This window comes from Festucalex cinctus, chromosome 2, assembly GCF_051991245.1.
Source record: "Festucalex cinctus isolate MCC-2025b chromosome 2, RoL_Fcin_1.0, whole genome shotgun sequence".
In the NCBI taxonomy this organism is placed as follows: Eukaryota; Metazoa; Chordata; class Actinopteri; order Syngnathiformes; family Syngnathidae; genus Festucalex; species Festucalex cinctus.
In genome coordinates, this window is record NC_135412.1 from 26,124,285 (window position 1) to 26,149,896 (window position 25,612).

At 43.0% G+C, this 25,612-nt stretch overlaps 2 protein-coding genes across 2 annotated transcripts; both read left to right on the forward strand.

Moving 5' to 3' along the window:
- Positions 1 to 1,751: 1,751 nt before the first annotated feature.
- Positions 1,752 to 10,708, forward strand: fam171b (family with sequence similarity 171 member B). Its single transcript, XM_077514040.1, has 8 exons — positions 1,752 to 2,442; positions 2,778 to 3,011; positions 3,516 to 3,608; positions 3,694 to 3,846; positions 4,909 to 5,079; positions 6,391 to 6,504; positions 6,569 to 6,683; positions 6,757 to 10,708. Exons 1-8 carry the CDS (start codon positions 2,229 to 2,231, stop codon positions 7,979 to 7,981), a joined length of 2,319 nt encoding a protein of 772 aa, XP_077370166.1. The 5' UTR covers positions 1,752 to 2,228; the 3' UTR covers positions 7,982 to 10,708.
- A 3,254-nt stretch (positions 10,709 to 13,962) lies between these two features.
- Positions 13,963 to 24,272, forward strand: LOC144014307 (calcitonin gene-related peptide type 1 receptor-like). Its single transcript, XM_077514041.1, has 13 exons — positions 13,963 to 14,119; positions 15,124 to 15,261; positions 15,344 to 15,476; positions 15,563 to 15,673; positions 17,223 to 17,335; positions 17,401 to 17,492; positions 18,384 to 18,510; positions 18,587 to 18,740; positions 18,816 to 18,876; positions 20,702 to 20,768; positions 21,183 to 21,401; positions 21,500 to 21,541; positions 21,756 to 24,272. Exons 1-13 carry the CDS (start codon positions 14,057 to 14,059, stop codon positions 21,963 to 21,965), a joined length of 1,530 nt encoding a protein of 509 aa, XP_077370167.1. The 5' UTR covers positions 13,963 to 14,056; the 3' UTR covers positions 21,966 to 24,272.
- The last annotated feature ends 1,340 nt before the right edge of the window (positions 24,273 to 25,612 follow it).

Genomic DNA, 25,612 nt, shown 5'->3' on the forward strand with positions numbered 1-25,612 from the left:
TGTGATATCTAGACATTTTTTCTTTTTTAGTTTAAGCAGGGTTATCATTTTTACAGTGTGCACCCTGATTGCCTGCAGCCTATTGCAGGCCCCATCCTGCATAACTGACAAACAACCATTCACGCTCCCTCCTAATGACATTTTGCAGTCTGCAATGAAGCGAACATGCGCGGAATGTGGGAGGAAACCGGAATGCTCAGAGAAAATGCATGCAAGCTACAACATGCGAACGAACCCACAACTTGTGAAAGGTGAGCTGGATGCGCTAACTCGTCCGCCCCTGTTATTGTTTGTTGATTATGATGAGTTTGTTTAAATGAAATGCATTTGAAAATGTCTATATGTGACTGACAGTTATGAGCTCTGATTTCAGTTGTGCATGCACATGCAAGATGTTTTATTCTCAGAATATTCCATCGATTGATTGCAAGTGAGCGTTTGCTTGTCTGAGAAGGCGCCACGCCTCTCGTCTGGGCATCTTCATTACTTCATGCGCAGCTTTATCCTGAGTGTTGCTGTGCAAGTTCAAGACACACCCTGATGCTCTCTCCCTTTTGCGATGCAACACGACAGTTGTTAACATTGTATGGAGAGCGGCCAACAGGTTTCCTGTCTCACCTCTTTGGCACTTGAAGTGGTGAAGCCTGCTCGGATGACAGGTGAACCATCACCTCAGTTGAGATCATTTCCATGATCTCTAGAAAGTTAGTGAAGATTTGATGTAGCATTTCAAGTCCAAAGCAGTTGATCATGACAAGAAAGTGACAGAATAGTAACGTTTTGCTGGTTGCTTATTGGCGATGATTAGTCTTCATCGACGCCCATTTTTAGTCAAAATCGACAGGCAAAGCAGACCTATCACACCAAATGATGCATTGAAAATGATGGAAATCCTGTTGGAAATGTTATTTATCAACAACCATGTACCCAGAGTTTAGGCTGCACTTTTCTTTCTTCCACTCTGAATTCACCTTTTGCCCAGCCCTGGTTCAGAACGGCCTTATAACGGCTGCAGAAAAGTTTTTTTGGGCTTTTATTGCCAGTTCAACGGCTTTACATTAAGAACATATCTTGCATAGATACCAGATACAAAATTGTTGTACAATTTAAAGATAGTAAAATATAAAAAATAAAATAGGCATTTGACATGAAAACAGGTCAACCATCTTTGGATATTACACAAATGAAGCATCAGAGGAGAAAAACATTGACAGATTCGACAATTTGCTGCTTTTCTTATTGTTGATTAATTTTACAGCTTTGAAAATGGATTTCAATTCCAGAAGGAAGCACACAAATCTGAGGTAGGACTTGGAAAATTTTTGTTTGCGAATAAAAAACTTAGCATGAAGAACAACAAAATTAAATATTCAAAATTGTTGTCTTCTGAGTTACTATAGTAGCAAACTACATCTTTTAGATGAAGGTTGTAAGGCATAGGTGTCAAACTGCAGTCTTCAAGGGCCGCGGTACTGCAGGTTTTCCATTTCTCCACCTACCAACACACCTGATTCATATAATGAGCTCATAAGCGTGCCTGATAACGATCCTTATCATTAGTGTATCAGGTGTGTTGGGAGGCGGAAAAATGGAAAATCTGCAGTCTGCGGCCCTCCAGGACCGGATCTTGACACACGTGTTAAGGGGTTTTAGAGGTCTTAAAGAAAAAAAGGCACTAATCACACCAAAACTGTTTAGTAATCACACGGTTGCAGAGATTTTTTTTAACTTTATTCAATACTTTCCATTTATAATCAATAAACAAGTACATCGAACCAGTGACTACGGTTGCAGCGAACATCAACACTACACAAAAAGCCAATGACGTCACAATTTCCTTTTGCAAAGATAAGGTAAGATGACCCTTCACTCTGATGCTTTGTTGTTTTCCTACTTTTGTTGTTTTACTGTGCACAGTGTCTTTTTGTTGTTTTTCCTGGTGCCATAAAAAGCTGCACAAGTATGAAAAGCGGTCATCAAGTGAAAGGTCTTGCAAGTAGATTTCTTGTAGCGCTGGCAGTGCATGCGTAGTGATGCATCTTTCCTTTACAAACGATCTCTAGGGCTGCACACGCCCAGCTTCAGCACCAGCGCATCCTCCTAAATAACGCGTTTGAGTCTTGATCAGCTCCAGGCCAACGAACCCCACAACGACATCCACCCCCACCCACCTCGTCTCCTCGCTCTTCGCGGGCCGTAATGTCTGTTTTTGTCGTCCATGTTTCGCCATGCCCAATGCCGAGCGCCGCCTGACTCCATTCCTGCCCACGCTGCTCTTTGTACGCTCCTTGCTTGTGATTTCGTCTGATGCGCTTGCAGTGGGAGCCGCGGATGAGGGCGGCGGCCTTCCTCGCTCTTTGCCAGGAGACAATGGCCAGAACGCCGCCACCACCACGTCGAGCCCCACGGGGATGTTTCTCGGGACCCCCGCTTTAACCGAAGGTGAACATCTGAGTCGCTAGCTATACGGTGATGCGTTTTTCGTTTTTGGTTACTGCTGCTACTGTTGTTTCGTTCCACATCTTCCTGAAGTGCCTTTCTATCAAGTGATCGGCCTACATTTAAAATGAACTCTTAATTGGCTTGTATAGGATGAACAGATCAGATGATGTGTTGAGGCAGCACTTTGTAATCCCGCGTCGCTCTGCAGATATGAAAGTGCGTGTGTGTCAGCAAAAAAAAAAAAAAAAGCAGAAGTCTGTACAGCATTGTGATGGGTGACAAGGAGAGCTGCTGCAGGGAATTCAATCAGTATCATTCTTCTGTCTCAATTCTAGAGCCCCGGTTTGCCCTCAAGGTTCTGGTAAGAGACATGACGACGCGTCAGCTCTTGCCAGGGGCCTCGGTCGGGGCTTACGTCAACCACACCTTGAGCAGCTCCACCTGGACAGGGGAGAAAGGCGAGGCTCTGCTTTGGGTGGCGTACAGTCCCCACATGAGTCTGACCCTGGTGGCCACCAAGGAAGGTTACGTCCCCGGCCCGCTGCCTTGGAGCGCAAACAAGAGACCCAGTGAGTGCTGGAATCCTCCATTCCTTTCTATTTGGCAGACAACATGATTCATGATTGATGATTCCAGTCCTCGGGGGTCTGAGTCCTGCATGTTTTCGAAGTTACATGACTCCAACACACCTGATTTTAATGATCAGGATCATTATCAGTCTCCTGCAGAGCTTGCTGATGAGCTTCGACTCGGGCCCTTGACTTTGACATCACTGATCCTTGGGGGGTCACTAACCGTTTTGAAACAGCCTTATTAACTAACAGTTCTGAAATAACACATTTGCTTAAATTATATTTCTCATTATTAGTTTGTGATCATATACTTTTTTGATTAGACAAAGGTAGTGCTTCTGATCAGGTTCAATCAAATTTTAAGCTTTGAACTATGTGCTCACTATGAGACAAAATAATCCATTTGGTTGGAACAAATTTGAGTCCCAAGTATCATTTTCTTGCATGTACAAATGAAATGAAAATGGAATTTGATCCCATTGCGCTGTTTGTTTGTTGCAGTCTTCTCGGCCGTGACGTTGCTGCTGCTTCGTCAGCGGCAAGGCAACATCTGGCTGTTTGAAGACACGCTGCTCGTCACAGCCAAGCTGCCTGGTACGCTCGCAATGTGGCACAAAGGTCAACTTTTCACTTCCCACAACAACGTCCATCTGCATTTTTTTTTGTTTTGCTTTTGTAGACAGTGCCTCTCAAGCAAAGATAAAGATTCCCAAGAAGTTCCTCCCTCTGGCCGACAACAGCAACATGACATCACTGACAGCTTACCTGACCATGCCACAGTTAGCCAAGGAGTGTGTCAACTGCACGATGGGCATTTTTGGCAACACGTCAGGTGAACCACAAATCAATACAACAATCTAAAAATAATTGGTGGTTTAATTTTTTTTATTTTTTAAATGTAGTAGGTTTAGCTCCTATTGGCTTGATGAACCAATAGATTGGTCGGACATTTAACATTCCGGATGGTTACCGGCATACCAATTTGATTGATTAGCCAAACAACCAATCAAATTGGTTACTATATAGAAATATTTTTTATTTGTATTGGTTGGCCCAATCGCCAATATATTTTGCTTGAAAACACCAAATGCCATTCAAGAGAGGTTGTTTTAACCAAAGGCTCTGTTGGATTATTCAAGTTTTGGAATTTTCATTTGAGTTTGTTTTGATTTCGTTTTGTTTTTTTTATTTTTAATTTTCAGGATGGTAATGTTCTGTCTTTTTAATAAATGCTTACTTTTGGTTAGTTTCAGTATTAGTTTTAGTTAAAAAAAAAATGTATGACTTGTGCACAATATTTAAAAACCAGCATGGGAGCGACATCATGTGAAGGTACGTTTCTATTGGCTGCTGCGAGATGACGTCACTTCTACGTGACACACTTTCAAATGTTCATATTCCGGTGGTTAAATGTACCGTAATTCAAATCGCATTTTAAATCATCCTCAATGGCTTACGCATAAAATTAATTAAATGGACACTTTTGCTATCATTATAGTTAGTTTTGTAAACAACAAATGTACTTTCAGTTAGTTTTTGTTTTTTTATAAAACATTTTTTTTATTTTCTTTCGAAAACAAAATTGGTTAATGAATTTTAGCTTTAGTTTTTTCCTTAGTTTTAGTTCACTAAAATAACCTTACGGACACATAACTACCACCTAGATTGGTCAAATTTAACTTTTTTTTTTTTTTTTTTTTTTTTTTTTTTTTTAAAGATTTGACCAATCTGTTTTTCGAGTGTGTATGTAACGAATAAGGAAGATGGTTGGGAAATGTGCCACTATTGAACATTTGAGTTAATAATGGTGTTGGAGTAAAAGTGAAAAGTATACTACAGATGTGTGAAAAAATCTTCTTCACTGCATTCCCAAAGTATTTGTCCTCTATGACAGTTTTTGGAAGCATCGGGCTGAAGCCGGTGGCGGCCGTCAGCGTCCTGCTGTATGCAGGGAACGAGGAGATCCAGGTGGGAGGGCCCATCCAGTTCAGCGTGCCTCTGGCCACAAGCGGCCGCCTTCGCGCCTCTGACACCGTGCCGGCCTGGGCCTTCAACCAGCAGACAGGTACGAGGAGTCACAACATGATCGTGATCGTGATCGGCCTTGCCCGCCTTCAACCTTGACATCTTCCTGGAATGAACTTGCAGGTAGTCAGTCGTGTGCGATACTGCACATTTCGGTATCGATCCCATATCAAGTAAATACAGGGCCAGTATCACCGATACCGATACTTTTTGAAAATTATATAATATAATTTAAAATAAAAATGAAGGTAGCTGTCGCATTGAATTGATTATTCTTAATCAAATTTCAACTTTTAAGTGTTTTTGTGTTTCGTTTTTTTTAAAAGAATAACATTGTCATGGTTGGGTTTAGGTTGATTTTCTTACTTTTGTCATGGCTCTGGTTTGATTTTGCCCTCCTGTTTCTTTGAGTTCTTGTCATGATCTGTGTTTTTGTCATGTTGTCCTTGTGGGCGTCCCCCGTCTCGTCAAAACTGAGTATGTCCACCTGTGTTTGCCTGACTTCCTTGTGTGTCAACCAATCAGCACCCTCTGCCACTTTTGTCTTTCCCAGCTGTGTCAATTGGTGTGTGTGTGTGTGTGTGTGTATTTAGTCTCTTGTCTCCCCTCTTTCTGTGTCAATTCATTGTCATTTTCCTCCTGTCATGCTGCCGGTTTTGTTCCACGTCTTGTCTCGTTTTACCCGTTTGGACTTGTTTCTTAGTTTGTAGCTCATTTTTCTTTATTAAACTTTTTTTTTTTTTTTTTAACTCATTCTTCGCCTCCTCGCCCTGCTTCCCTGCATCGGGGTCGACCACCACACCTCAATCATGACAAAAATTAGGACAAAGTTAATTGACAAATAGAAAATAATTTATCAATGTTTCCCCCAGAAACATTCCAACCATGACAAAATATTTTTTTAACATTCTTAAACAAAATGGACAAAGTCATCATATGAAAAGAAATTTAAACAAATATCGTACACTCTTCAGAAAGTACAAATACAAAAATGCACTACAAATGCTGCTTTCAATACTTTTCAAGCTAAATAAACAAAAAAATGTTAAAGATTATCATGCAACAACAAATATAAAGCATAAAACAACATAACAAAAAACATATTTTTCCAAGTACAATCCTGTATTTGTTTGCAATCTACTACACAGACTAAGCACAAAGTCACGTGATGTCACACGATGGAAACACACGACTGCGACACGCCCGTTATCTGTTTGACCAAACCGCAGCAGTGCAGAAAAGAGCCAAACTCAAACGAAACTACAATATTGATATTTTAGAGCCAATATCGATACTGACTTGGTATCGATAATGTTGATATTTGGATGGATCCGCCCGCCTCTACTTGCAGGCGCCTGGGAGAATCAAGGCCTGGGAATGGTGCAGGCAGTTGACGAGCAGCTGCTGTGGACGTACACCGCTTCTCACCTTGGATATTGGATCGCGGCCCCCCTGCCTTCAAACGGTGAATATGCACAAATCATATTTGTGTGCTCTTACACTGCTCATCTTCCATTTGAATGTGTCAGATGATGGAAGCCCCTTGGATTTCCTTTCCCATCACACCGTCCTGTTGGTGGCAATACTGGCAGGAAGTCTCGTGCTTGTGATGGGACTTCTGTCGTTGCTGTTGTGTCAATGCGGGTAGGAAATCAAACACATTTTGTTTGATGTTGCGTACCTCCAATAATAATCCATTGAAATGTTTCTCCGCAAGTTGCCAGCGAGAGCCCAGGGGGAGACGAACTCGTTTTTCCAAACTGACGGTGGTGAAAAAAGACCAAACCACGTCCATGCACATGGAGGAGGGTCTGCTTTTGCACTCGGGTGACAATCTGCTGGCTTCCTGTCACGTCCCGGGTGAGCCCTCGTCCACCTCCAGGCACAAAGCCAACTACAACATCTACGTGGAGGACCCGGCCAGTCACGTCAAAGCTCCGCCTTATGATAATATTTCCGCCGAGCCGATCAAAGTACGTTCACACTACATCAACAACGACGAGTTTTCTCGACTTATGGAACACAATGTCAACGTCGACGGCTTCTTCCCCGACAAACTGCTTCACATCTACAACCATCCGGTGGCAATCATTCAGGCGCCCGAAATGTTCGCCAACCAAGAGCCACAGAAAGCCGGCTGCAAGTCCGCCACCTTCCCCCGCAACGGGGCCGAGTCGGAAACGCCGAGTCAACAGACGCTCAGCAAAGTCTCAAACGGGCAACAGCAAAGCAAACAAGACGAGCCCCGGCCTCTCGAAACTCCTCCCCCGACCCAAGGGCCTCCTGCCGCATGGGCTCGTTACAGTAACCTTCTGGAGTCCTCCGTCTCGGTGCCGGGGACTCTCAACGAGGCGGCTGGCATGGGCGGCTTCGGCGGAGGCGGCGAGCTGCAAGGGATCTCGGAGCGCACCCTGTTGGAACTGAGCAGGGGCAAGTCTTCGTCGTCCCACCCCAGGGCGTGGTTCGTCTCGCTGGACGGGAAACCGGCCGCTCAGGTGCGTCACTCCATCATCGAGCTCCAGAGCCGCCACCAGCGCCCGCCCAGCAGCAACGACACCAGCCTGGACTCCGGCGTGGACATGAACGAGCCTCAGCCCAATGTCCGGGAAAGGACATCAGTTCGGGCTTCCTCGCTTCCCCACCGCAACAGAAGCGGCAGGTACGGCGACGAGCAGGATCTGAGCAGCAGCGAGAGCGGCACCACGGCCACCGGCACGCCAGAGGAGCACTCGCTCAGGAACATTCTGGACGGAAGCAGCGGCGCTATTCCCGACATTCCCGAGGAGCAAGACGGAATGGACACGTCCAGTACGCAGGAGGACAGCGAGCTGAGCGCGCCGCCTCCGCCGCGCCGCCTGAGGAAAGCCAAGGAGAAGGGCAAATCAGAGAAAAGGAATCCCAAGCACGTTCGAGAGGGCCGACATCTAACCAAGCGGAAATAGATGACGCTGTCCATCCCATCATCCCGCTTTCTTGCTTTTCCTCTCCCTGCAGGTAGTCTTCATTTCGTCAACAAAAACTAAACCAAAATCTTCAATTTCGTCAACACACATTTTTCACCGGACAAAAACTAGACTAGACTAAAACCCTCATTAATAAACAATAAGTGGGACTAAATCAGTATGCATTTTCATCGACTAATGAAGACGAAACGAAAATGACCTTCACTTTATAAAAACTCGACTAAAATCTATGGACATTTTAGTTCATGAACAAAAACGATACAAATATGATATGATTTTGTCAAATCTTGTCTCCGCTAATCTGTCACGTCTTTGACACTGTCATGTGACACACAGCACAAATGTGTGGGACAGACAGGAGGTGGATTCACGGTGAAAGGTAAAAAAAATAAATACATATAGTTATAATGTAATATTAATCCAACAGCTATAACGGTCCAACAATGTTTATGCGACCGCTAACTAATGCTAGCTCATAGCATGGAGCCATAGTAGCCACTGTCATTTTGTGTCAAGTTGTTTTTCATCAAAAAGATGAGAATTTTTTTTTTTTTATATGAAATAGTTTTAGATTCAAAAAGGTTCAATATAATCTGCTGACAAAAGATATAAATACAGTGGTAAAATGGTTGTCCTGACTAAAACTAGACTAAAACGTTGACAGATTTTGTTGACTGAAACTATCCATCCATCTTCTTAACTGCTTACTCCTCCTCACAAGGGATGCTGGAGCCTATCTCAACTGGCTTTGGGCAGTAGGCGGGGTACACCCTGAACTGGTTGCCAGTCAATCGCAGGGCACCCACAGACAAACAACCATCCACACTCACAAGCACACTTAGAGACAATTCGATTAACCTGTCATGCACGTCTTTGGAATGTGGGAGGAGACCGGAGTACCTGTAGAAGACCCACGCGGGCACGGGGAGAACATGCAAACTCCACCCAGGATGCCTGGACTCTATCTTGCGTCCTCAGCACTGTGAGGCGAACGTGCTAACCAGTCAGCCGTGCCGCCTGACTAAAACTAGACTAATCAAATGAAGTTTTCTTGGACTAAAATAAAGATCAAAATGCTAAATTTCAAGTCGACTAAATATGGACTAAATAAAAATGGGATGAGGTTGAGTAACTGTGATAAAAACTAACAAGTGTGATTGAAACTAAAGACTAAATTTCAAAATGTCAGACAGAATGAACACTACCTGCAGGCAAACTTTGAGTTGTGGGCATGAACCGCATTAGAAGATCACCAGCAAGTTTCCTCTTGACCACTTGATGATGTCCCACAAACCAAGCAGTGAGGGTGCTTTCATTCTGCCTCCAACAATGAAGTCACGTCAGATGGAGTTGATGCCTGGTGAGGGACGGACACAACATCATGTAGTGCACTTAATCCTCAACATCACCGACTCTATACTGCCTCTCCCCCAAAGAAAAAACAAATATGATACTGAGATACTCGAGCTGGCGAGGTAATGACATTTGTAAAACTCAACTGCCATTTTTCAAGTGCATGAAAAATAGTTCATATCCTTCTCTCTCTATAGTCCAAACGTGGTTTCCCGAGTGTATGCGTAATTTAACCCTGCAGTGTGACAGCAGCAATACCGTCTTGATAGTTACTGGACATGTTCCTTGTTAAAGCGATACAAGGCTTATAAGTCATTTTCCAGTATTGGATTAGGAATTGTGTATAACGAATAAAAGTGAATTTTATTTTAAACCGATTAAGTATCAAAATTCGACCGTACTGTGGTGAACACCATTATCCTGGTCACGTGATCGTGATGACGTATCCCGTGCGTAAAATGAAAGCCACCTTCATTTATTTCAATGGGAATTTGCTGACGCAATGGCCAAGAAAAAGACTGTCTTGGATCTCAACTACTGCGCCAAACCTGTTCGGTATGAAATCCTCAGCACGTCCGGTTTGATGTCATCCCGTGTGGGGGTGGGGCGGTGGCCACTCCTAATGTGGGCTAAATCGTGCTTGGCACATGACATGTAGCTTAGTCTAGCTAGCATCTACAATTCACCCGGATGTTTACCGTCCACTTCGCCTTGCCGGCAGCTGGATCTGCCAGTTTCATCCGGCTTTCGTGGCTGTACTGCTTTTGAAGAAGTGCTTCTTTGTTGTAAGGCAAAATTCCATCTTTTGATGTCCGTTGTGGGACGCGGTCATTCCTCGTGAGTCTCTTTGTTGTCATTCATTCAATGTGTGTGTGTGTTTTTTTTTTATAACTTTATTGACAAAATTGTAAGCAAAAGCCAAACATTCATTCAATGTGTATTTTACGCAGGCGATACGTCACGATGATCATGTGACTGTCCAAAATGCCCGATACAGTACTTAAAGCAAAAATATTCATAAAAAGTGCTATGACATCATAATCGCTCAACATAAATTGGCAATTTTTTCAAGGAATAGCTGGTTAGTTTTTCACAAGTCCTGTGTTCTTTTAAATGACATTTTTTTGTGCCTTGGAGATCTGCTTGAACATTTATCTTTATTGATTATTGGTTGTGTAAATAATGTGACACAAGCAACAACACCTTCCGTCGTTCCTTCTGTTCTTGCCAAATCCAGAAATGTTTGCAGCAAAATTGATGTTGAAAAGTGATCCGTTTTGCCTAATGTAGTCTTCCATGGTGGATTCAGGCTTGATTTGAGTTGTCATGCATTTGTGTGTAAATTAAAAAAAAGCTTCTGTTATGTGACTGTGATGTTGCTTGTGCATTCATTGTTTTGGAGTTTATTTTAAAAAATTAAAAGTGGAAAAGTGTACTATATGTTCTTTTCAAATGTAGCAGCAATGTGACCACTTAGTCAGCAGGCTTATAAAAGAACAAAACATTCACTTCATAGTTGTCTTAAATTGCTGCACGTATTTGTATCTCTGACAGCCATGCCAAATTTCTTTGCAATGATTTTTAGACTGTATTCCCTTTTGTGTGTGTGGGGGGGGGGGGGGGGTCTGCAAGTGTCTGCACAGTTGGAGTTTGGGAGGTATGCGGCTTCAACATATCTTGAGCCAAAGCGCCATTTTGTTACCTTTGCGAAATATGCTTCAGCGCCAAGCAAACAATCAGTTTATTTAATGTGCAAAATCACCATGGAACATGATTCCAATACGTTACAAAAAAGAAAAAGAAAAAAAAAACACTTCACAATAAAAATCAGGTACAATGAAGGGGGGTCCAATGATAAAACAGTCACAGACTAAAACGTACCAAAATACGGCGTAAAAAGGTATGTTTGAATCAGAAATCCACAAGATCAACAGTGGGGACGTAATTACACTTTACACAAGAGGGCAGTGTTCGCCACTGTAAACAACATGTCTAGTTGTACTTTCCACCCTGCGAACTCAAACTATTTGCATTTGACATCATAATATGAAAATGAGAGCAAAAAAATATCATGCCTTACATCCAGATCCAGATGTGATGCACCACGTTTTTTTTTCTTTATTTTATTTTTTCTTTATGTGTCTTCAATTATTTCATTTCACTGCAGGCCAGAAAAAGCACAATAAACCTATCATGACGGCACAATTGAGCTCAACCAAATTATGCAATTAATTACAAGGGGAAACATGCACTTAAAGCTGCAATATATATTTTGTTTTGTCTTGAGGTAAAAGCTTGATTTGTTTGCCTTTTTTTTTTTTACGTGTATGTGTGCGTTTGCGTGGGTGCGTGTGTGCGCGTATGTGTGTGTATGCGCGTATGCAAATACGTGTAAATTTATACTCATTAATTCACCTAAAACTAGGGATGCACGATAATGCTATTTTTAACCGATACAGATAAACCAATAATTGAGAAGTGCCGAATTCGATAACCAATAAGTTAGCCGATAATTGTTTGCAAATTTAACTTGAATACAAATGCTTTCCAGTCCTACTCCAAGTCTAACAAATACATTGAAAAATTGTATCAACTTTGCACAAAGTTTCAATGTATGTAAAGCACCATGAAGCTGAATTTTATTGATATGAGCTACAACCACAACAGATGCACCGACGTGGCATGTCGGCATATAATTATTGCTGGATTTCTTTATTATCTGGTTTATCTGTATGAAATAAAATTGCCAATAATTATCGGCAAATTTCTCTATTATCTGTTTTATCTGCTTGACGTCAAATTGGTCGATAATTGCCGATAATTATCGGCCACCGATATTATCGGGCATCTCTACCTAAAACCTAATAAAAATTCCATTACCCTTCACCTTAACCGGATATTTCAAAGTCTCGCCAGAGTCGTGAGGTACAGACGATCAGGAAACCAGAGAAAAAGTCAGAAAATATAAAAAGAAACGAAAGATAAATCAAAGTAAAATCCAGCACCGACCAAACACTTCCTGCCTTCCACATGGTGATGCACCACGTTGACGACAGCAACTTTTGATTGAACCTGCCCTGTCAGGATTGTTGAGGTTGAGGACTGAAACGCAGGGAATCGGCCAAGTCAAAAAAAAGAAAAGAAAAGAAAAAAAGTTTGTTTTTTTTTGCTCAGAATTGTTCATTCGGTAGTCTTACCGATTCAACGTCTTATCATCATTGCTCTTTTATTTTATTTTATTTTTTTTATTATTTTTTTTGTGTGTGTGTGTGTGTGTGCGTGCGTTTGCGTGTTTGCGTGCGTGCGTGCGTGCGTGTGCGTGCAAACACGTATAAATTTATACAGAATTGTTCATTCGGTAGTCTTACCAATTCAACGTCTTATCATCATTGCTCTTTTATTTTATTTTATTTTTTTTATTATTTTTTGTGTGTGTGTGTGCGTGCGTTTGCGTGTTTGCGTGCGTGCGTTTGCGTGCGTGCGTGCGTGCGTGTGCGTGCAAACACGTATAAATTTATACTCATTAATTCACCTAAAGCCTTATAAATATCCCATTACCCTTCGCCTTAACCAGGTACTTCAGAATCTTGCCAGAGTCGTGAGGTTTAAATGGTCAGGAGACCAGAGAAAAGGTCAGAAAAAAATAAAGAGAAAAGAAAGATAAATCAAAGTGAAATCCAGCACCGACCAAACACTTCCTGCCTTCCCCATGATTACAAAATCAAAGTGTTACGCCAACCCCGGAAGCCTCTAAATTCCAGCAAATTTAGCGATATCTCAAGAGACCAGAGGAAAAACTAAAGAGAGGAAGGAGGGAAGGATCGATAAGGCAGAGTGAGATCCATAGAAGCCAGTACATCCAATCCATCAAAGTGAAATCCAGCACCAACAAAACCCCTCCTGCGTGGTTACAAAACCAGAGTCTTATGCCAACCCCAGAAACCTCAAACTTCCAATAAATTGAGATCTCAAGTGACCAGAGGAAAAACTAAAGAGAGGAAGGAGGGAAGGATAGATAAAGCAAAGTGAGATCCACAGACACCAGCACCCACTGATTCAAGGGGCTGTGGGAGGGAGAGGCTACTTCTGTTGAGTTTCAGTAGATGCTGGTGCGACGGATCTGGCATGCATAAGGACCACCACCAAAGAAAGAAGCCGTCAACCGCGGTCCAGCAAAGCGAGCACCCCCCCCCCCCCCCCCCCCCCCCCCCCCCCCCCCCGAAATCCCCAGGCCGCGGCAGCACCAAGGCCACCCCCAAGCCACCCGAGCGGACACCGGTCAGCGAGCCGACCCAGACGCCCGGAACACCCCCGCCCCAGCCCCGGCCCACACCCCCGAGCCCAAGGCCACAGAACGAGGCCCGGCGGGCCCCCACAGCGCCCCACCGGTCCCCAGCCCCCATCCCCCCACGACCCCCCCGCACCCCACCCAAACCCGCCACGACCCAGCCCCCCCCCCCTCCGATTCACTTTCATCTGTTCCAATACTGAAAATAAACATTTGGTGTGTGTGTGCGTCTGGTATTGTCATCTGTTGTGCGAGGATGTCCCTTCCCTTTACGCCTCCATGAAAGGCAAACAAATGATGTCATGGCCAAAGTGTCGTTATCAGGACAGCTCAGTATTGCTTCAGACTTTGGAGGGAGAGCGAGCAGATACACGGACTCGTGGTAAGTGCGGCTTCAAATCTTTTGGACTTCAATGACAAGAAAAAGCAAGTTGAGGGATTCGTCTTCACAACAGACCAGTCAGTCACCTGCAAAGGTAAGCGCCTGTTTACGCTTACATGATTACAATGTGTACAAGCACAAACGTGCGCTTATGATGCTGGAAAGGTTGCATGATTATTCATCAGAATTGGGCTGAATTTAGTACATGTACTAGAATGTAGGACAAAGATTACAAATACATGAAACGATTGCTATGTGTTTGCTTTAGATTCAATTCATATAGTTTGAGGAATAAAATCATGTAGTGAAATACTGCAATGGATATTTTCAGAGCTACACATCACATGAGCGAATAGCCAAGTTTGGGTCAGTATAGGCGGGATCGTCCAACGGTCAGAAAGCAAATGTTGGCATTTATTTGTCTGAAGTTGCTCAATAAGGCGGAAGGAAACTGTGGAGGTGAAAGGAAGAGAGCAGCTGAATCACAAGCAATCCTGACATTACACTCACAAAAGAACAAAAGGTTTGCATTTTTTTGGGGGGGGGCTTTGTTTACACAAACCATCCTTTTGATTATTATACTAACAATGAAACCGTTTTTAGCCACAAGATACGGAAAATGAAGAAAAAGCTTCACAAGACAAACGAGCACTCAACGAGCATGTCACCTTTGACCCCTTTGTCCAAAGCACACCACACACTAGTCACATTGATTCTTTCGCAGCATATTCATCCTGCACGTGGAACACACAAACACAAAAAAAAAACTGTCGTAGAATTCAAACAATAAATCACTCTCTCATTTCAAATCAGTAAATGGAAAGAAAGACATAGCGGAAGTGAGAATCTCAAAAACGGAATCCTCTGGACGTGACATATCAAAAATTTGGATGTTTGAAGCCAAAGGTGAAAAGTATGTCAAAAATGGAGTTTGTCCATCAAATTCAGAACAATCTCCAAGATGGCGCTGTAAGAGAAACTCAAGCTTTCCCTGAACAGATGGAGGTTATTGCGAAAGTTTTTTTGTTTTTTTTTTTGTTTACAGGCCAAAAAATGCTGATTTCTTGATTGCTGTACTTTGAATGTGTGATTTGTCAGTCTTGGTTCATCCCATTCCAAACCGGTCCACTTTCACAAGGAGGAAAGTTTTCTTCCAAACTTGATCCACCTTCCCCAGAAATGACAATCCAAATGGACAGCTTGATGTTTCTCCTGCTTACGTGCTCCCTCAGCAAGGTAGTCAAGATCCACAAGTGCACGTTTCTAAATGCTTGAATCACAGTCGTAATCAGGAAAGTTTGTCTTTCAACCGTGTCAGCCGCTTGTGGCCGAAAGTTCTGAAGACGAACAGGCGACCCACAACAGTGAGCATCCGGCAACAATCGCCATGGCCCAGTACAAGTGCTTCCAGCGCATGGTGAGGGGAGAACAGCGCAAAACACAAAGTGCGGGTGGGTGAGGATGATTTTGATCAACGAACGTCTGCAGACAGGCCAAAGAGGCAAGAAGTCATTTTTCTTTATCATTTGGTCTGCAGGGCTGGCGTGCAACATGACGTGGGACGGATGGTTGTGCTGGGACCAAACCGAAGCAGGACTCGTAACGGAGCAGAGCTGCCCCGATTATTACAAAGACTTTGACCCTTACGGTAAGATTTTTGCTTGCAAATGATCCAATGACCTTGCTCCACTTTCATACTAGTCATGGATAAGGGGACGTAACACATACATGATACCTTTGAAGGGCTCATTGAAATACAGCCAAATTGTTTGTGTCCATTCAAACACAATGGTGGTGATGAAGAGCCAACTCGTCAATAAGATAACGTAGAATGTCTTTGTGGGGCTTCCGCGTGATAGTTACCATGACAACAAAATCCCTTGTCACCCTGGACAAGCAGGATACGGGGCAAAGATTACTCAAGATTTTCCACATTTGGATCATTTTACAATACCAATTTTATTAACATGCTTGTGAGTGTGGATGGTTGTTCGTCTCTGTGTGTCCGCCCTGCAATTGGCTGGCAACCAGTTCGGGGTGTAACCCGCCTAACCCGCCTGGGATAGGCTCCAGCACCCCCTTGACCCATGTGAGTGTCATGTAGAAGTTGTGTGGAGTGGGGAGATGGACCCAATGGCGGAAAAGCAAAGCCGGGAGACAAACGGGAATGAGAATAACTATTAACTGAAACCAAATAGAAGACTGGATGGGACGTGAGCATACTGAATGTTGACAGACTGGGCATGATGTGGACACACTTGGCATGACGTGGATAGACTTGGCATGGCATGGACAAACTTGTCAGGACAGACTTAGCAGAGCGTGGACAGACTTGGCAGGACAGACTGGGTATGATAGGACGGACTTGGCAGAACGTGGACAGACTTGGCTAGACGTGGACAAACTTGAGTTGACGTGTCCAAACCTGAGTTGACGTGTCCAAACCTGAGTTGACGAGGAGAACTTGAGTTGATGAGGAGAACTTGAGTTGACGTGTAGAATTTGACCAGACGTTGAGAAACTTGACCAGACGTTAAGAAACTTGACCAGACGTTGAGACCATTAACATGGCTTAGCACAACTCAACTGGACAAGACAAGACAATGCTCCCACGACGCATGAACAAACACCACTTACTAAATACAACACTAACGAGACACTAACAAGACACACCTGGGAAACACAGCAGGCAGAGGGCACTAATTAGCAACACATACGGGGAGGGGAGGCACGCAGGTGGACAAGCTTAACTATGACGAGACTATGGGAAACAAAACTGGACAAAAGACAACATAAACACCCAAAACCCAACCCCCCAAACATGACAGTGAGGAGTAAGTGGTTAAGACAACGAATGACGGATGGATGGATTTGATTAATTTGAACGATTCTGAGAGCCTTCAATGTCTTATGTCAAGTGAAAACAACATCCATGGTGCTCAGATCTGAAGTCACAACCAATCACAGCTGAGCTTCAGGAAACAGGTGAGCGGTGATTGGTTGTTTCCTGAGACCTGAGCAACACGGATGTCATCTTCAGTTGACAGCAAGTGGCAAAATGGCCGCCCCCTGAGATGGATCAAAACAGCTGCATTTTACTGCATAACTCATATTCAGAATATCATGTTTTTAGACGTGTGAGGTCACATAGAACGTTTAAGGTTGACTTCCACTTTAAGTTCGCATTTTTCCATCAGCGCTAGCATCCAAAGTTTGCACGGAAACGGGCAATTGGTGGCGTCACCCAGAAAGCAACCGGACATGGACGGACTTTACCAACTGCAAAGCCAACACGACACATCACGGCACGGTGAGAGAAAACCACCACACTGTCAACACCACAAAGTTCTGTGTCATCAAACGTTGTGCTTACAGGTGGCGATGACTCACTTCTACCTGGTCATGATCGGTCACGGGCTGTCACTCGTTTCACTCATCATATCGCTGGCAATATTCTTCCATTTTAAGTAAGTCCCTGCACTGAAAAACTTCACGACAGCGCGTGACTCTTATTCAGTCAGCTTTTATTACAGGCCCGAGGTCCGGGCAGGCAGACACAAAAACAAGATCAATCGATCGATCAATCAATCGATCGATCAATCAGTCAAATATATTACCTGTCAAAAGTTTCGAATCCCTGCATGCTTTTGACTTGCAGTGTTCACATTTCCTAAAAAGCATCACCAAGACGGACAGGTAGCCTTGTCTTTACATCTGATACTACCACATTATTTCATTGTTTGAATCATTTATTCTGCAGATCAATTTGCACTTTGGATTTCTATAGTCTGGAAATGATTGACACTTGCTCTAGTGCAGGGTTTATATACAACACGCATGGTTATGGTAGCCGCGGGCACCGGGTAGCCCCCAAGGACCACACAAGTGGCCCTTGGACCCATTTAAAAAAAAAAGCTCACCAGTGATGCAACATTGTGATTTCCCAGGAATGTTGTCGAAGAGATCGTTTCAAAAGGTAAACGCCAACAGAGAGGATTGCATATGTTGGAAATGATCTGGTTCCAAATATGATCGGTGTCTTCACGTAAACGAATATGATTATTTATGACGAATTGGGCAAATGTATTCTTTCACAAGCGTGTCTCTAACTGGTAACTCTTCGCATGAATCAGTAGCCAAGAAGTCGCTTTCAGCTTGAAAAATGTTGTAGGTGACCGAATGTATTAGTCCAGCATCAGTATTTCGTGAGGCAATTTCCATTTTCTTCAAGCTAATCTCCCAATTAGGATAAACCACATCTATGCAAATAAAAAAAAAGTCAAATGTTTGTGGGCATTTTTTCAAGTTGACGCGCGGTATCAAGCCGAACGTGTCGACGCCCTCTCCCTCCCCTGCAGGAGTCTGAGCTGTCAGAGGATCACGCTGCACAAGAACCTTTTTGTGTCCTTCGTTCTGAATTCCGTCATCACGGTTGTGTGGCTAACCAAGGTGGCCGAGAAACACGGACACACATTCGACGACTCGGTACGTGAGATGTTGTGTTTCCACTCAGGCAGGCAGAAGCGGGCCGTCCGTCATGTTTCCCGTTTGCTGTCGCTAGGCCAGCTGCAAGCTGCTCATGTTCATCCACCTGTACCTGCTGAGCTGCAACTACTTCTGGATGCTGTGTGAGGGCATCTACCTGCACACGCTGATTGTGGTGGCCGTGTTTGCCGAGAAGCAGCATCTCTTGTGGTATTACCTGCTTGGCTGGGGTGAGCATCGAGTCGAAGAAACTGGCACAAGATTGAATCCGACATGTTGTAACGCATCTGCTTTACCTTGCGCAGGTTTCCCGCTGGTGCCGGCAATCTTACATTCCATAGCACGACAATTCTACTACAATGACAAGTGGGATTTTATTTTGTTATATCTACAATATTACAGTCATTGAGCACACATGAATAGAAGCCACACCCACTGAAAAAAAATGTGCATAAATAAGACATACTTGGTTGTAACATGATATTTGGGATATTTGCACAGAAAGGATGTTACACGGAAAGATTTTTTGTGAACTAATTTCTCGAGATGATATATGTATATTAACCCTTCCCTATAAAATGCCCTTCAAATTGTTATACTGTCCCCAAAATTTGCTGGTATCCACACTCAAAATGTGGAGGATTAATGCTGCATTCGAGGATGGTCGTAAGTCGGACTTTTCCGAGTTCAAACCAGGAAGTGTGTACGGCAGGGATGGCCAAGTTCGGTCCTCGAGAGCCCCTATCCAGCCTGTTTTCCATCTTTCTCTCCACTAACCTGATCCTTCATCAGGATCGTTATCAGGCTTCTGCAAAGCTTGCTGATGAGCTGATCATTAGATTCAGCTGCGCTGAAGGAGGGAGACATGGAAAACAGGCTGGATAGGGGCCCTCGAGGACCGAACTTGGCCACCCCTGGTGTACGGGAACGCCCCCTTGAACTCGGAAATTCCACTTGCGAAGTCGAAAGAAAAACAGGACCCCGACTTCACCGGCGGGCTACAATGTGACGTCACTCTAAATGGCAAAACACAATTTATTCGAGTATAAAACTAGATAGCTTTCTTCATTCATAAATATTCAACATAACTCTACGTAACGCAACATACGTGACAGTATTGCCGCTATCTCCCTACATGAAATTATATGATCAACTACTTAACTGTATGGAATGCTTATGAAATAAGATTAAAACTATAAATGAAGCCAAATTGCAAAAAGGGAAGTTTTCTAGAGGTCAAAATGAGTTGTGAGGACCAAAATAATTTTTTTTTAAATCACTATCCGCTAGGGGTGTTAAAAAAAAAAATCGATTCGGCGATATATCGCGATACTACATCGCGCGATTCTCGAATCGATTCAATTAAAAAAAAACGTTTTTGTTTTTTTTAAGAGCTCAGAATTGTTCATTCGGTAGTCTTACCGATTCAACGTCTTATCATCATTGCCTTTTTTTTTTTGTGTGTGTGTGTGAATCGATTTTTAAACTTCCATTTTTAATGGAAAAATATTCAACAAAACGTCTGACTTCGGGTTAGGATTCACACCTTGAGCATGGAAGAATGTTATATGAACGGAACATTAAGCCTTAATATTTTATTTTAATGCTGTTCAAACATGAAACAGATTACAACCTCTATAAGACTGAAATTTCAGATAAATAAATAATACATTTTCATATAAATCTTACACTCTACAAGCTTACTGATTAGTATTTTCTAAATTTGAATGAAAAAAAAATCGCAACAATCGACTTATAAATTCGTATCGGGATTAATCGGTATCGAATCGAATCGTGACCTGTGAATCGTGATACGAATCGAATCGTCAGGTACTAGGCAATTCACACCCCTACTATCCGCCATTTTGGTTGTTTACGTTCGCCTCGAACGCTTTCAGGTCGGAACTGGGAAAACTCGGATATACCAGACTTCCGGCCATCCTCGAATGCAGCAAAATACACAATCAAAGGCTAAAATGATTAATTAAGGGGTAGAATTAGGATCAGCCCTAAAGGTATTAGCCTTGGCAGCATGAAGCTTGTTAGCCCGTAAAAATCCATAACCTAACCGCATCATTGTTCAAGCTACAGGGATCAAAAGCATGTGGAAAAAAAAAGTAGCCTCATAATTTGGAAATGATGCTATTGAGCTGCTTTCAGACCATATTTCAATCAGATTTTCTTTTGGTAGTTGTTGGGTCAGCTCAGATACGTCCCTGCTCTACATCATCCATGGGCCAATCTGTGCTGCATTGGTAGTAAGTGGCAAACTACTCCGTCCGTCCATCCATCCGTCCGTCCGTCCATCCATCCATCCATCCATCCATCCATCCATCCATCCATCCATCCATCCATCCATCCATCCATCCATCCATCCATCCATCCATCCATCCAGCCATCTCTCACTCTCTCACTCTCTCTCTCTTTCTATCTATCTATCTATCTATCTATCTATCTATCTATCTATCTATCTATCTATCTATCTATCTATCTATCTATCTATCTATCTATCTATCTATCTATCTATCTATCTATCCAGCCATCTCATCTCATCTCATCTCATCTCATCTCATCTCATCTCATCTCATCTCATCTCATCTCATCTCATCTCATCTCATCTCATCTCATCTCATCTCATCTCATCTCATCAAATGTAATGGATGTGCTTGCAGGTGAACCTGTTCTTCCTGCTGAACATCGTGCGCGTTCTGATCACCAAGCTGCGAGTAACGCACCAGGCAGAGTCCAGCCTGTACATGCGGGCGGTGAGGGCCACGCTCATCCTCATTCCGCTTCTCGGCATCCAGTTTGTGCTGCTTCCCTACAAGCCACGTGAGCACTGGGTCTCGGAGATCTATCTCTACATCATGGAAATCCTCATGCACTACCAGGTGAGTGTCGATTCCACATCTGCATATTCACCATCCCAGCACAAGCTGCCGCGTCTTTGCATTTCTACACTTTCATGTCTTCCTGTCGACACTTTCAGGGTCTCCTTGTGTCCACCATATTCTGCTTCTTTAATGGAGAGGTAAGTCTGAACTTGACTTGCCACTGATGACTCTTCACGATGACATCATACATATAGTAGTTTTCCCAGCTACAAGTGTTCTATGAAGATCCAACCTTTCATTTTGTCAATGAAGTTACTTCATTTAAAATTGAAATTAATCAAGTAAGATACATTTATACCCTTGAATTCACATGAAACATGTGTCCAGCCTAATGTGATTTTTGTTGCTAAGGTTCAGACGGTTCTGCGGAGACACTGGAATCAGCAGCGGATGCAGTTTGCCGCCGGCACGTTTGCCAACGCCGACCTCTTCCGCTCGGCCTCCTACGTGGCGTCGTCGCTCACCGAGGTTCACCGCTGCTACAGCATCGAAAGTCACAGCGAGCACAACAACGGCAAAAGCTATTCCGACATATTTCGATCCGACAGCCCCTTTGTGTGACCGCCACTTTCTGCACGCCAAGGAACGGAGATGAATTTTACTTCCGTTTTCATTGAAAAGCCTTTGTATGATTAGGATGTCTCACTCAACAAACTTCACTCTGACGTCTTTTTCACATCTGCTGGATTTAACAACAACAACAAAACAGCATTTTGAAGTCCAAAAGAAGATGCTCAGCTTTAATCCAAGAATCACAGGTTCCAACAAAATTGGCCGATATCTTCAAATCACAAAAAGTTCGTTTTCAGGTCAAACTTCACAATGAACCTAAATTATACTAAAACCGTTAGAGGTGGACTTTATTGTAATCCAGCTGTTCAACATTTCAATACTTTTTGCACAACAAGGAGCCGAGTAGCAAAAAATTGACAACAGATGTCGGACTCACAAAGAAGCCAATTCCAAAGTTGTCCTGCACTGCTGTGCCTTTCTGTGACTCTTCCAGTCTCGTCATGTTTCTGTGACACTCCGTGGCCACTTCCCACCGACAGCATCCTTCAAACACTCACGATTGACTGTCAACATGTGTGTCAAAGACATGACGTGTTGTGAACGTTCACTTCCTTGTTCGAGTTGTGCAAAAAGTTGAAGAGCTGCATGAGCACATTTCTTCACCAAACATCTCATGTTGAATTTCCTCCTGAAAGGCGAATAACCCAAACGTTGTTTTTTTGTTGTTGTTTTTTTTTGGCTAGCATGTATGTGGCAGCATGTGGCGTTGTAGTCACATTTCTATGACATTTCTCTCGGATTTCTATTTTTGCGGATGTATGTTTGTTGTCTTTTATTTATAACTCCTTCCTCTTTGTACGTGTCAAAAATACTGAGGTCCATGTTGTTTTTGTTCCAAAATGCTGGAGAGAATGAAGTGATGGATAGAAATGGCACCCAATTTGATTAGAACTTGTAAGTTTTTCAAATAAGTGTCAGTATGGTGAGCTTTTGAGGAGCTGCAGGTTTCAGCCTTCTAAAACGCTGACAATCTGTCAGCCTCCACCGGATAACTTTTTGTATAGTTGCACATCCATCTTCAAAACACTGAATATTTAATAATGCTATTTTTCATTCTCAGCCATTATGAAATCAAACGGTTTTGGTGTGACTGTTTTGTCATAAGCAACAAGCTTTTTGAGGAGGGAATTGTTCCAATATAATGTTTGTAAATAAAGTTGTGTGTGTGATGATAAAGTGCAGTTAGTGTTCTGCTGCCATTTCCAAGGAAGACAATGATTGAAGTGAAGGTGGCGTTTCCTTGTCTTCCCTGAGAACTCGACTGACTGCTGCATCCAGACAAAGTGATTGCTTGCTTGCTTGCTTTCGTGTGAAGACGGAGGAAGCCCCAAAGGAAAAGCCCCGCAATGCATCTTTTGGCAAGCGAAAAGTGGGGAGCTGAAAAACAATTCATGTGACACACTTTTAACATTCGCCTCCAACGTGTACACACGAAACAGGATGTTTGTGCCCATGCACCCCTCCCATTTTTAGCCATCCTTGACTTCCTATTTCTAAGAATAATTTTGCACTGAACTCTTCAAGCTGGCCAAAAACGACTTCCTTCATCTTGTGACCAACAATTGTTGACGGCCACATGCAATTTTCCAGCACTGAGCCAAAATTTGCAGTGACTGCGTAAATAAAGTAAGAATACGCTTACATGACAGATTTTGTGTTCCTACTGATTTGTGTTCCATGTACAGCACTTTGTATACAACAATGCTTGTTTTGAGGTGCTTTATAAATAAAGCTGAGTTGAGTTACAGAGACAGTAACAATGTTTATCCTATTAAAATGTGGGTCAATTAGTGAAGCCCAGATTTCAAAGCAAACATGGTGAAGCAGCTTTTAGCTGTTATGCTGTACGCAAATGGAATAAGTTGCCAACTGAAGTGAAGTCAGCCCCAAGAATATGCACACACACACTTCACGAGTGGACGTTGCCCCTAGTGGTCACAAATTTTGACGGGTCGCAGATTTTTTTTGGTTACACCAGCTTTGGGTGCTTCTTTCGCGGGCTCTACATCATTTTCAGCTGTATTATAATACTGTAAATATATGCATAATTGGTGTTTTATTTCCAGGAGCAGTAGACATTTTAAAAACACACAACACAATCTGTCAGACATATTTAGTATCAGCCACATACATACACTTATTTTAGTGTTCACGTCCTCTCCATATGTGTTGATATTTTGGAGCAGACATGCTGTTTCATTTTAATGTCTGCTTCTTTGCAGTAATGTTGTCCAAAACAAAGTGATATTGATGTTTTCTTCATGTTATGACCTGTGTATAAATGAAGACATCATATTATGTGTGTTAATGTTTTATGTTATGTTTCTTGTGTTTCTGTAAAGCGCTTTGAGACATCTAAGGCTGTTTGAAAGCGCTCTATCAATAAAGATGACTTGACTTGATTGACTTATGATCATTCATTCATGAACTTACAGAGTTGCTAAGGTGACATGAAAGAGGAAAACCAGGAAGAAAAGATTCCAAATGAGGAGTGGAAGAAATATGAGCATAACCATGAGGAAAGTGAAGCGAATAAAGGGGAGGTGTCATTCGCTTCATTCCAAATATTTCCCATCTGGCTCCGAGCATGATGTCGCCACTTGAGTGCGGGAAGTTGGGAACATGGGACTCTGGAGGACAATAGAATTTTGCGCTTGGCCTGCACACTGGAGGGTGTGGAGGGAGGGACTTTGTGCAATTCAAGGGTGAGCTATGCGTGGACGTGACCCGGTCTGGGCGGGGACACGTACAGGATGTCCGCGGGGCCCTCTCATACCCTCAAAGCCTCAACACAAACTCAACAAAGCATCACGTGATCGTTCTCACGCATCAGCCTGGTCTTCATCAAATATGATAAAGGCCAGCAAAAAAACAAGCTTGAGATGTTTTATTCCCAAAAAGTGTATTTAGTGTCGTTTTAAACCACTGCAACATTATGTCGTTTTAAAATGAACACTGTGATTAAATTTTGCCAAAAATTACTACAAATGTTCAATTAAAATGTATTTTGCATAGTATAAAAGCTTAATTAAAAAATAATACCCAAATAAATAACAGATTTCAAAGATATCCAGTTATTTTCTTTGCATCTGTTCATATTATATCCATCAATTTTCCATCTTGTTCCTCGTAAGGATCACGGGGGTGCTGGAGCCTATCCCATCCCACCTGGCTATGGGCAGCAGGCGGGATACACCCTGGACCGGTTGCCAGCCAATCACAGGGCACACAGAGACAAACAACCATCCACACTCACAAGCACACCTCGGGACAATTCAGTGCGCCCAATGAACCTGCCATGCATGTCTTTGGAATGTGGGAGGAGACCGGAGTACCCAGAGAAGACCCACGCAGGCACGGGGAGAACATGCAAACTCCACCCAGGAAGGCCCGAGCCTGGACTCGAACCTGAGTCCTCAGCACTGGGAGGCGGACATGCTAACCAGTCACCGTGCCGCCCTTCATAATATATTGTCATTAATTGTAATATGTTTGATTGTTATTGTTTCAAATGGTTTTTTTTGCTTATATTTAGGGTGTCTTTCATCCAATACTATAGCCTGCTATGCTATGCTATGCTATGCTATGCTATGCTATGCTATGCTATACTATATTATACTATACTACCATAGTAA

Coding starts and splice junctions, on each gene's coding strand:
- fam171b (XM_077514040.1), top strand. CDS start 2,229: ATGCCCAATGCCGAGCGCCGCCTGACTCCATTCCTGCCCACGCTGCTC. Junction 3,012..3,515: donor GAGCGCAAACAAGAGACCCA/GTGAGTGCTGGA, acceptor TGTTTGTTGCAG/TCTTCTCGGCCGTGACGTTG. Junction 3,609..3,693: donor CGTCACAGCCAAGCTGCCTG/GTACGCTCGCAA, acceptor TTGCTTTTGTAG/ACAGTGCCTCTCAAGCAAAG.
- LOC144014307 (XM_077514041.1), top strand. CDS start 14,057: ATGACAAGAAAAAGCAAGTTGAGGGATTCGTCTTCACAACAGACCAGT. Junction 18,741..18,815: donor GTATTACCTGCTTGGCTGGG/GTGAGCATCGAG, acceptor TACCTTGCGCAG/GTTTCCCGCTGGTGCCGGCA. Junction 20,769..21,182: donor CAATCTGTGCTGCATTGGTA/GTAAGTGGCAAA, acceptor ATGTGCTTGCAG/GTGAACCTGTTCTTCCTGCT.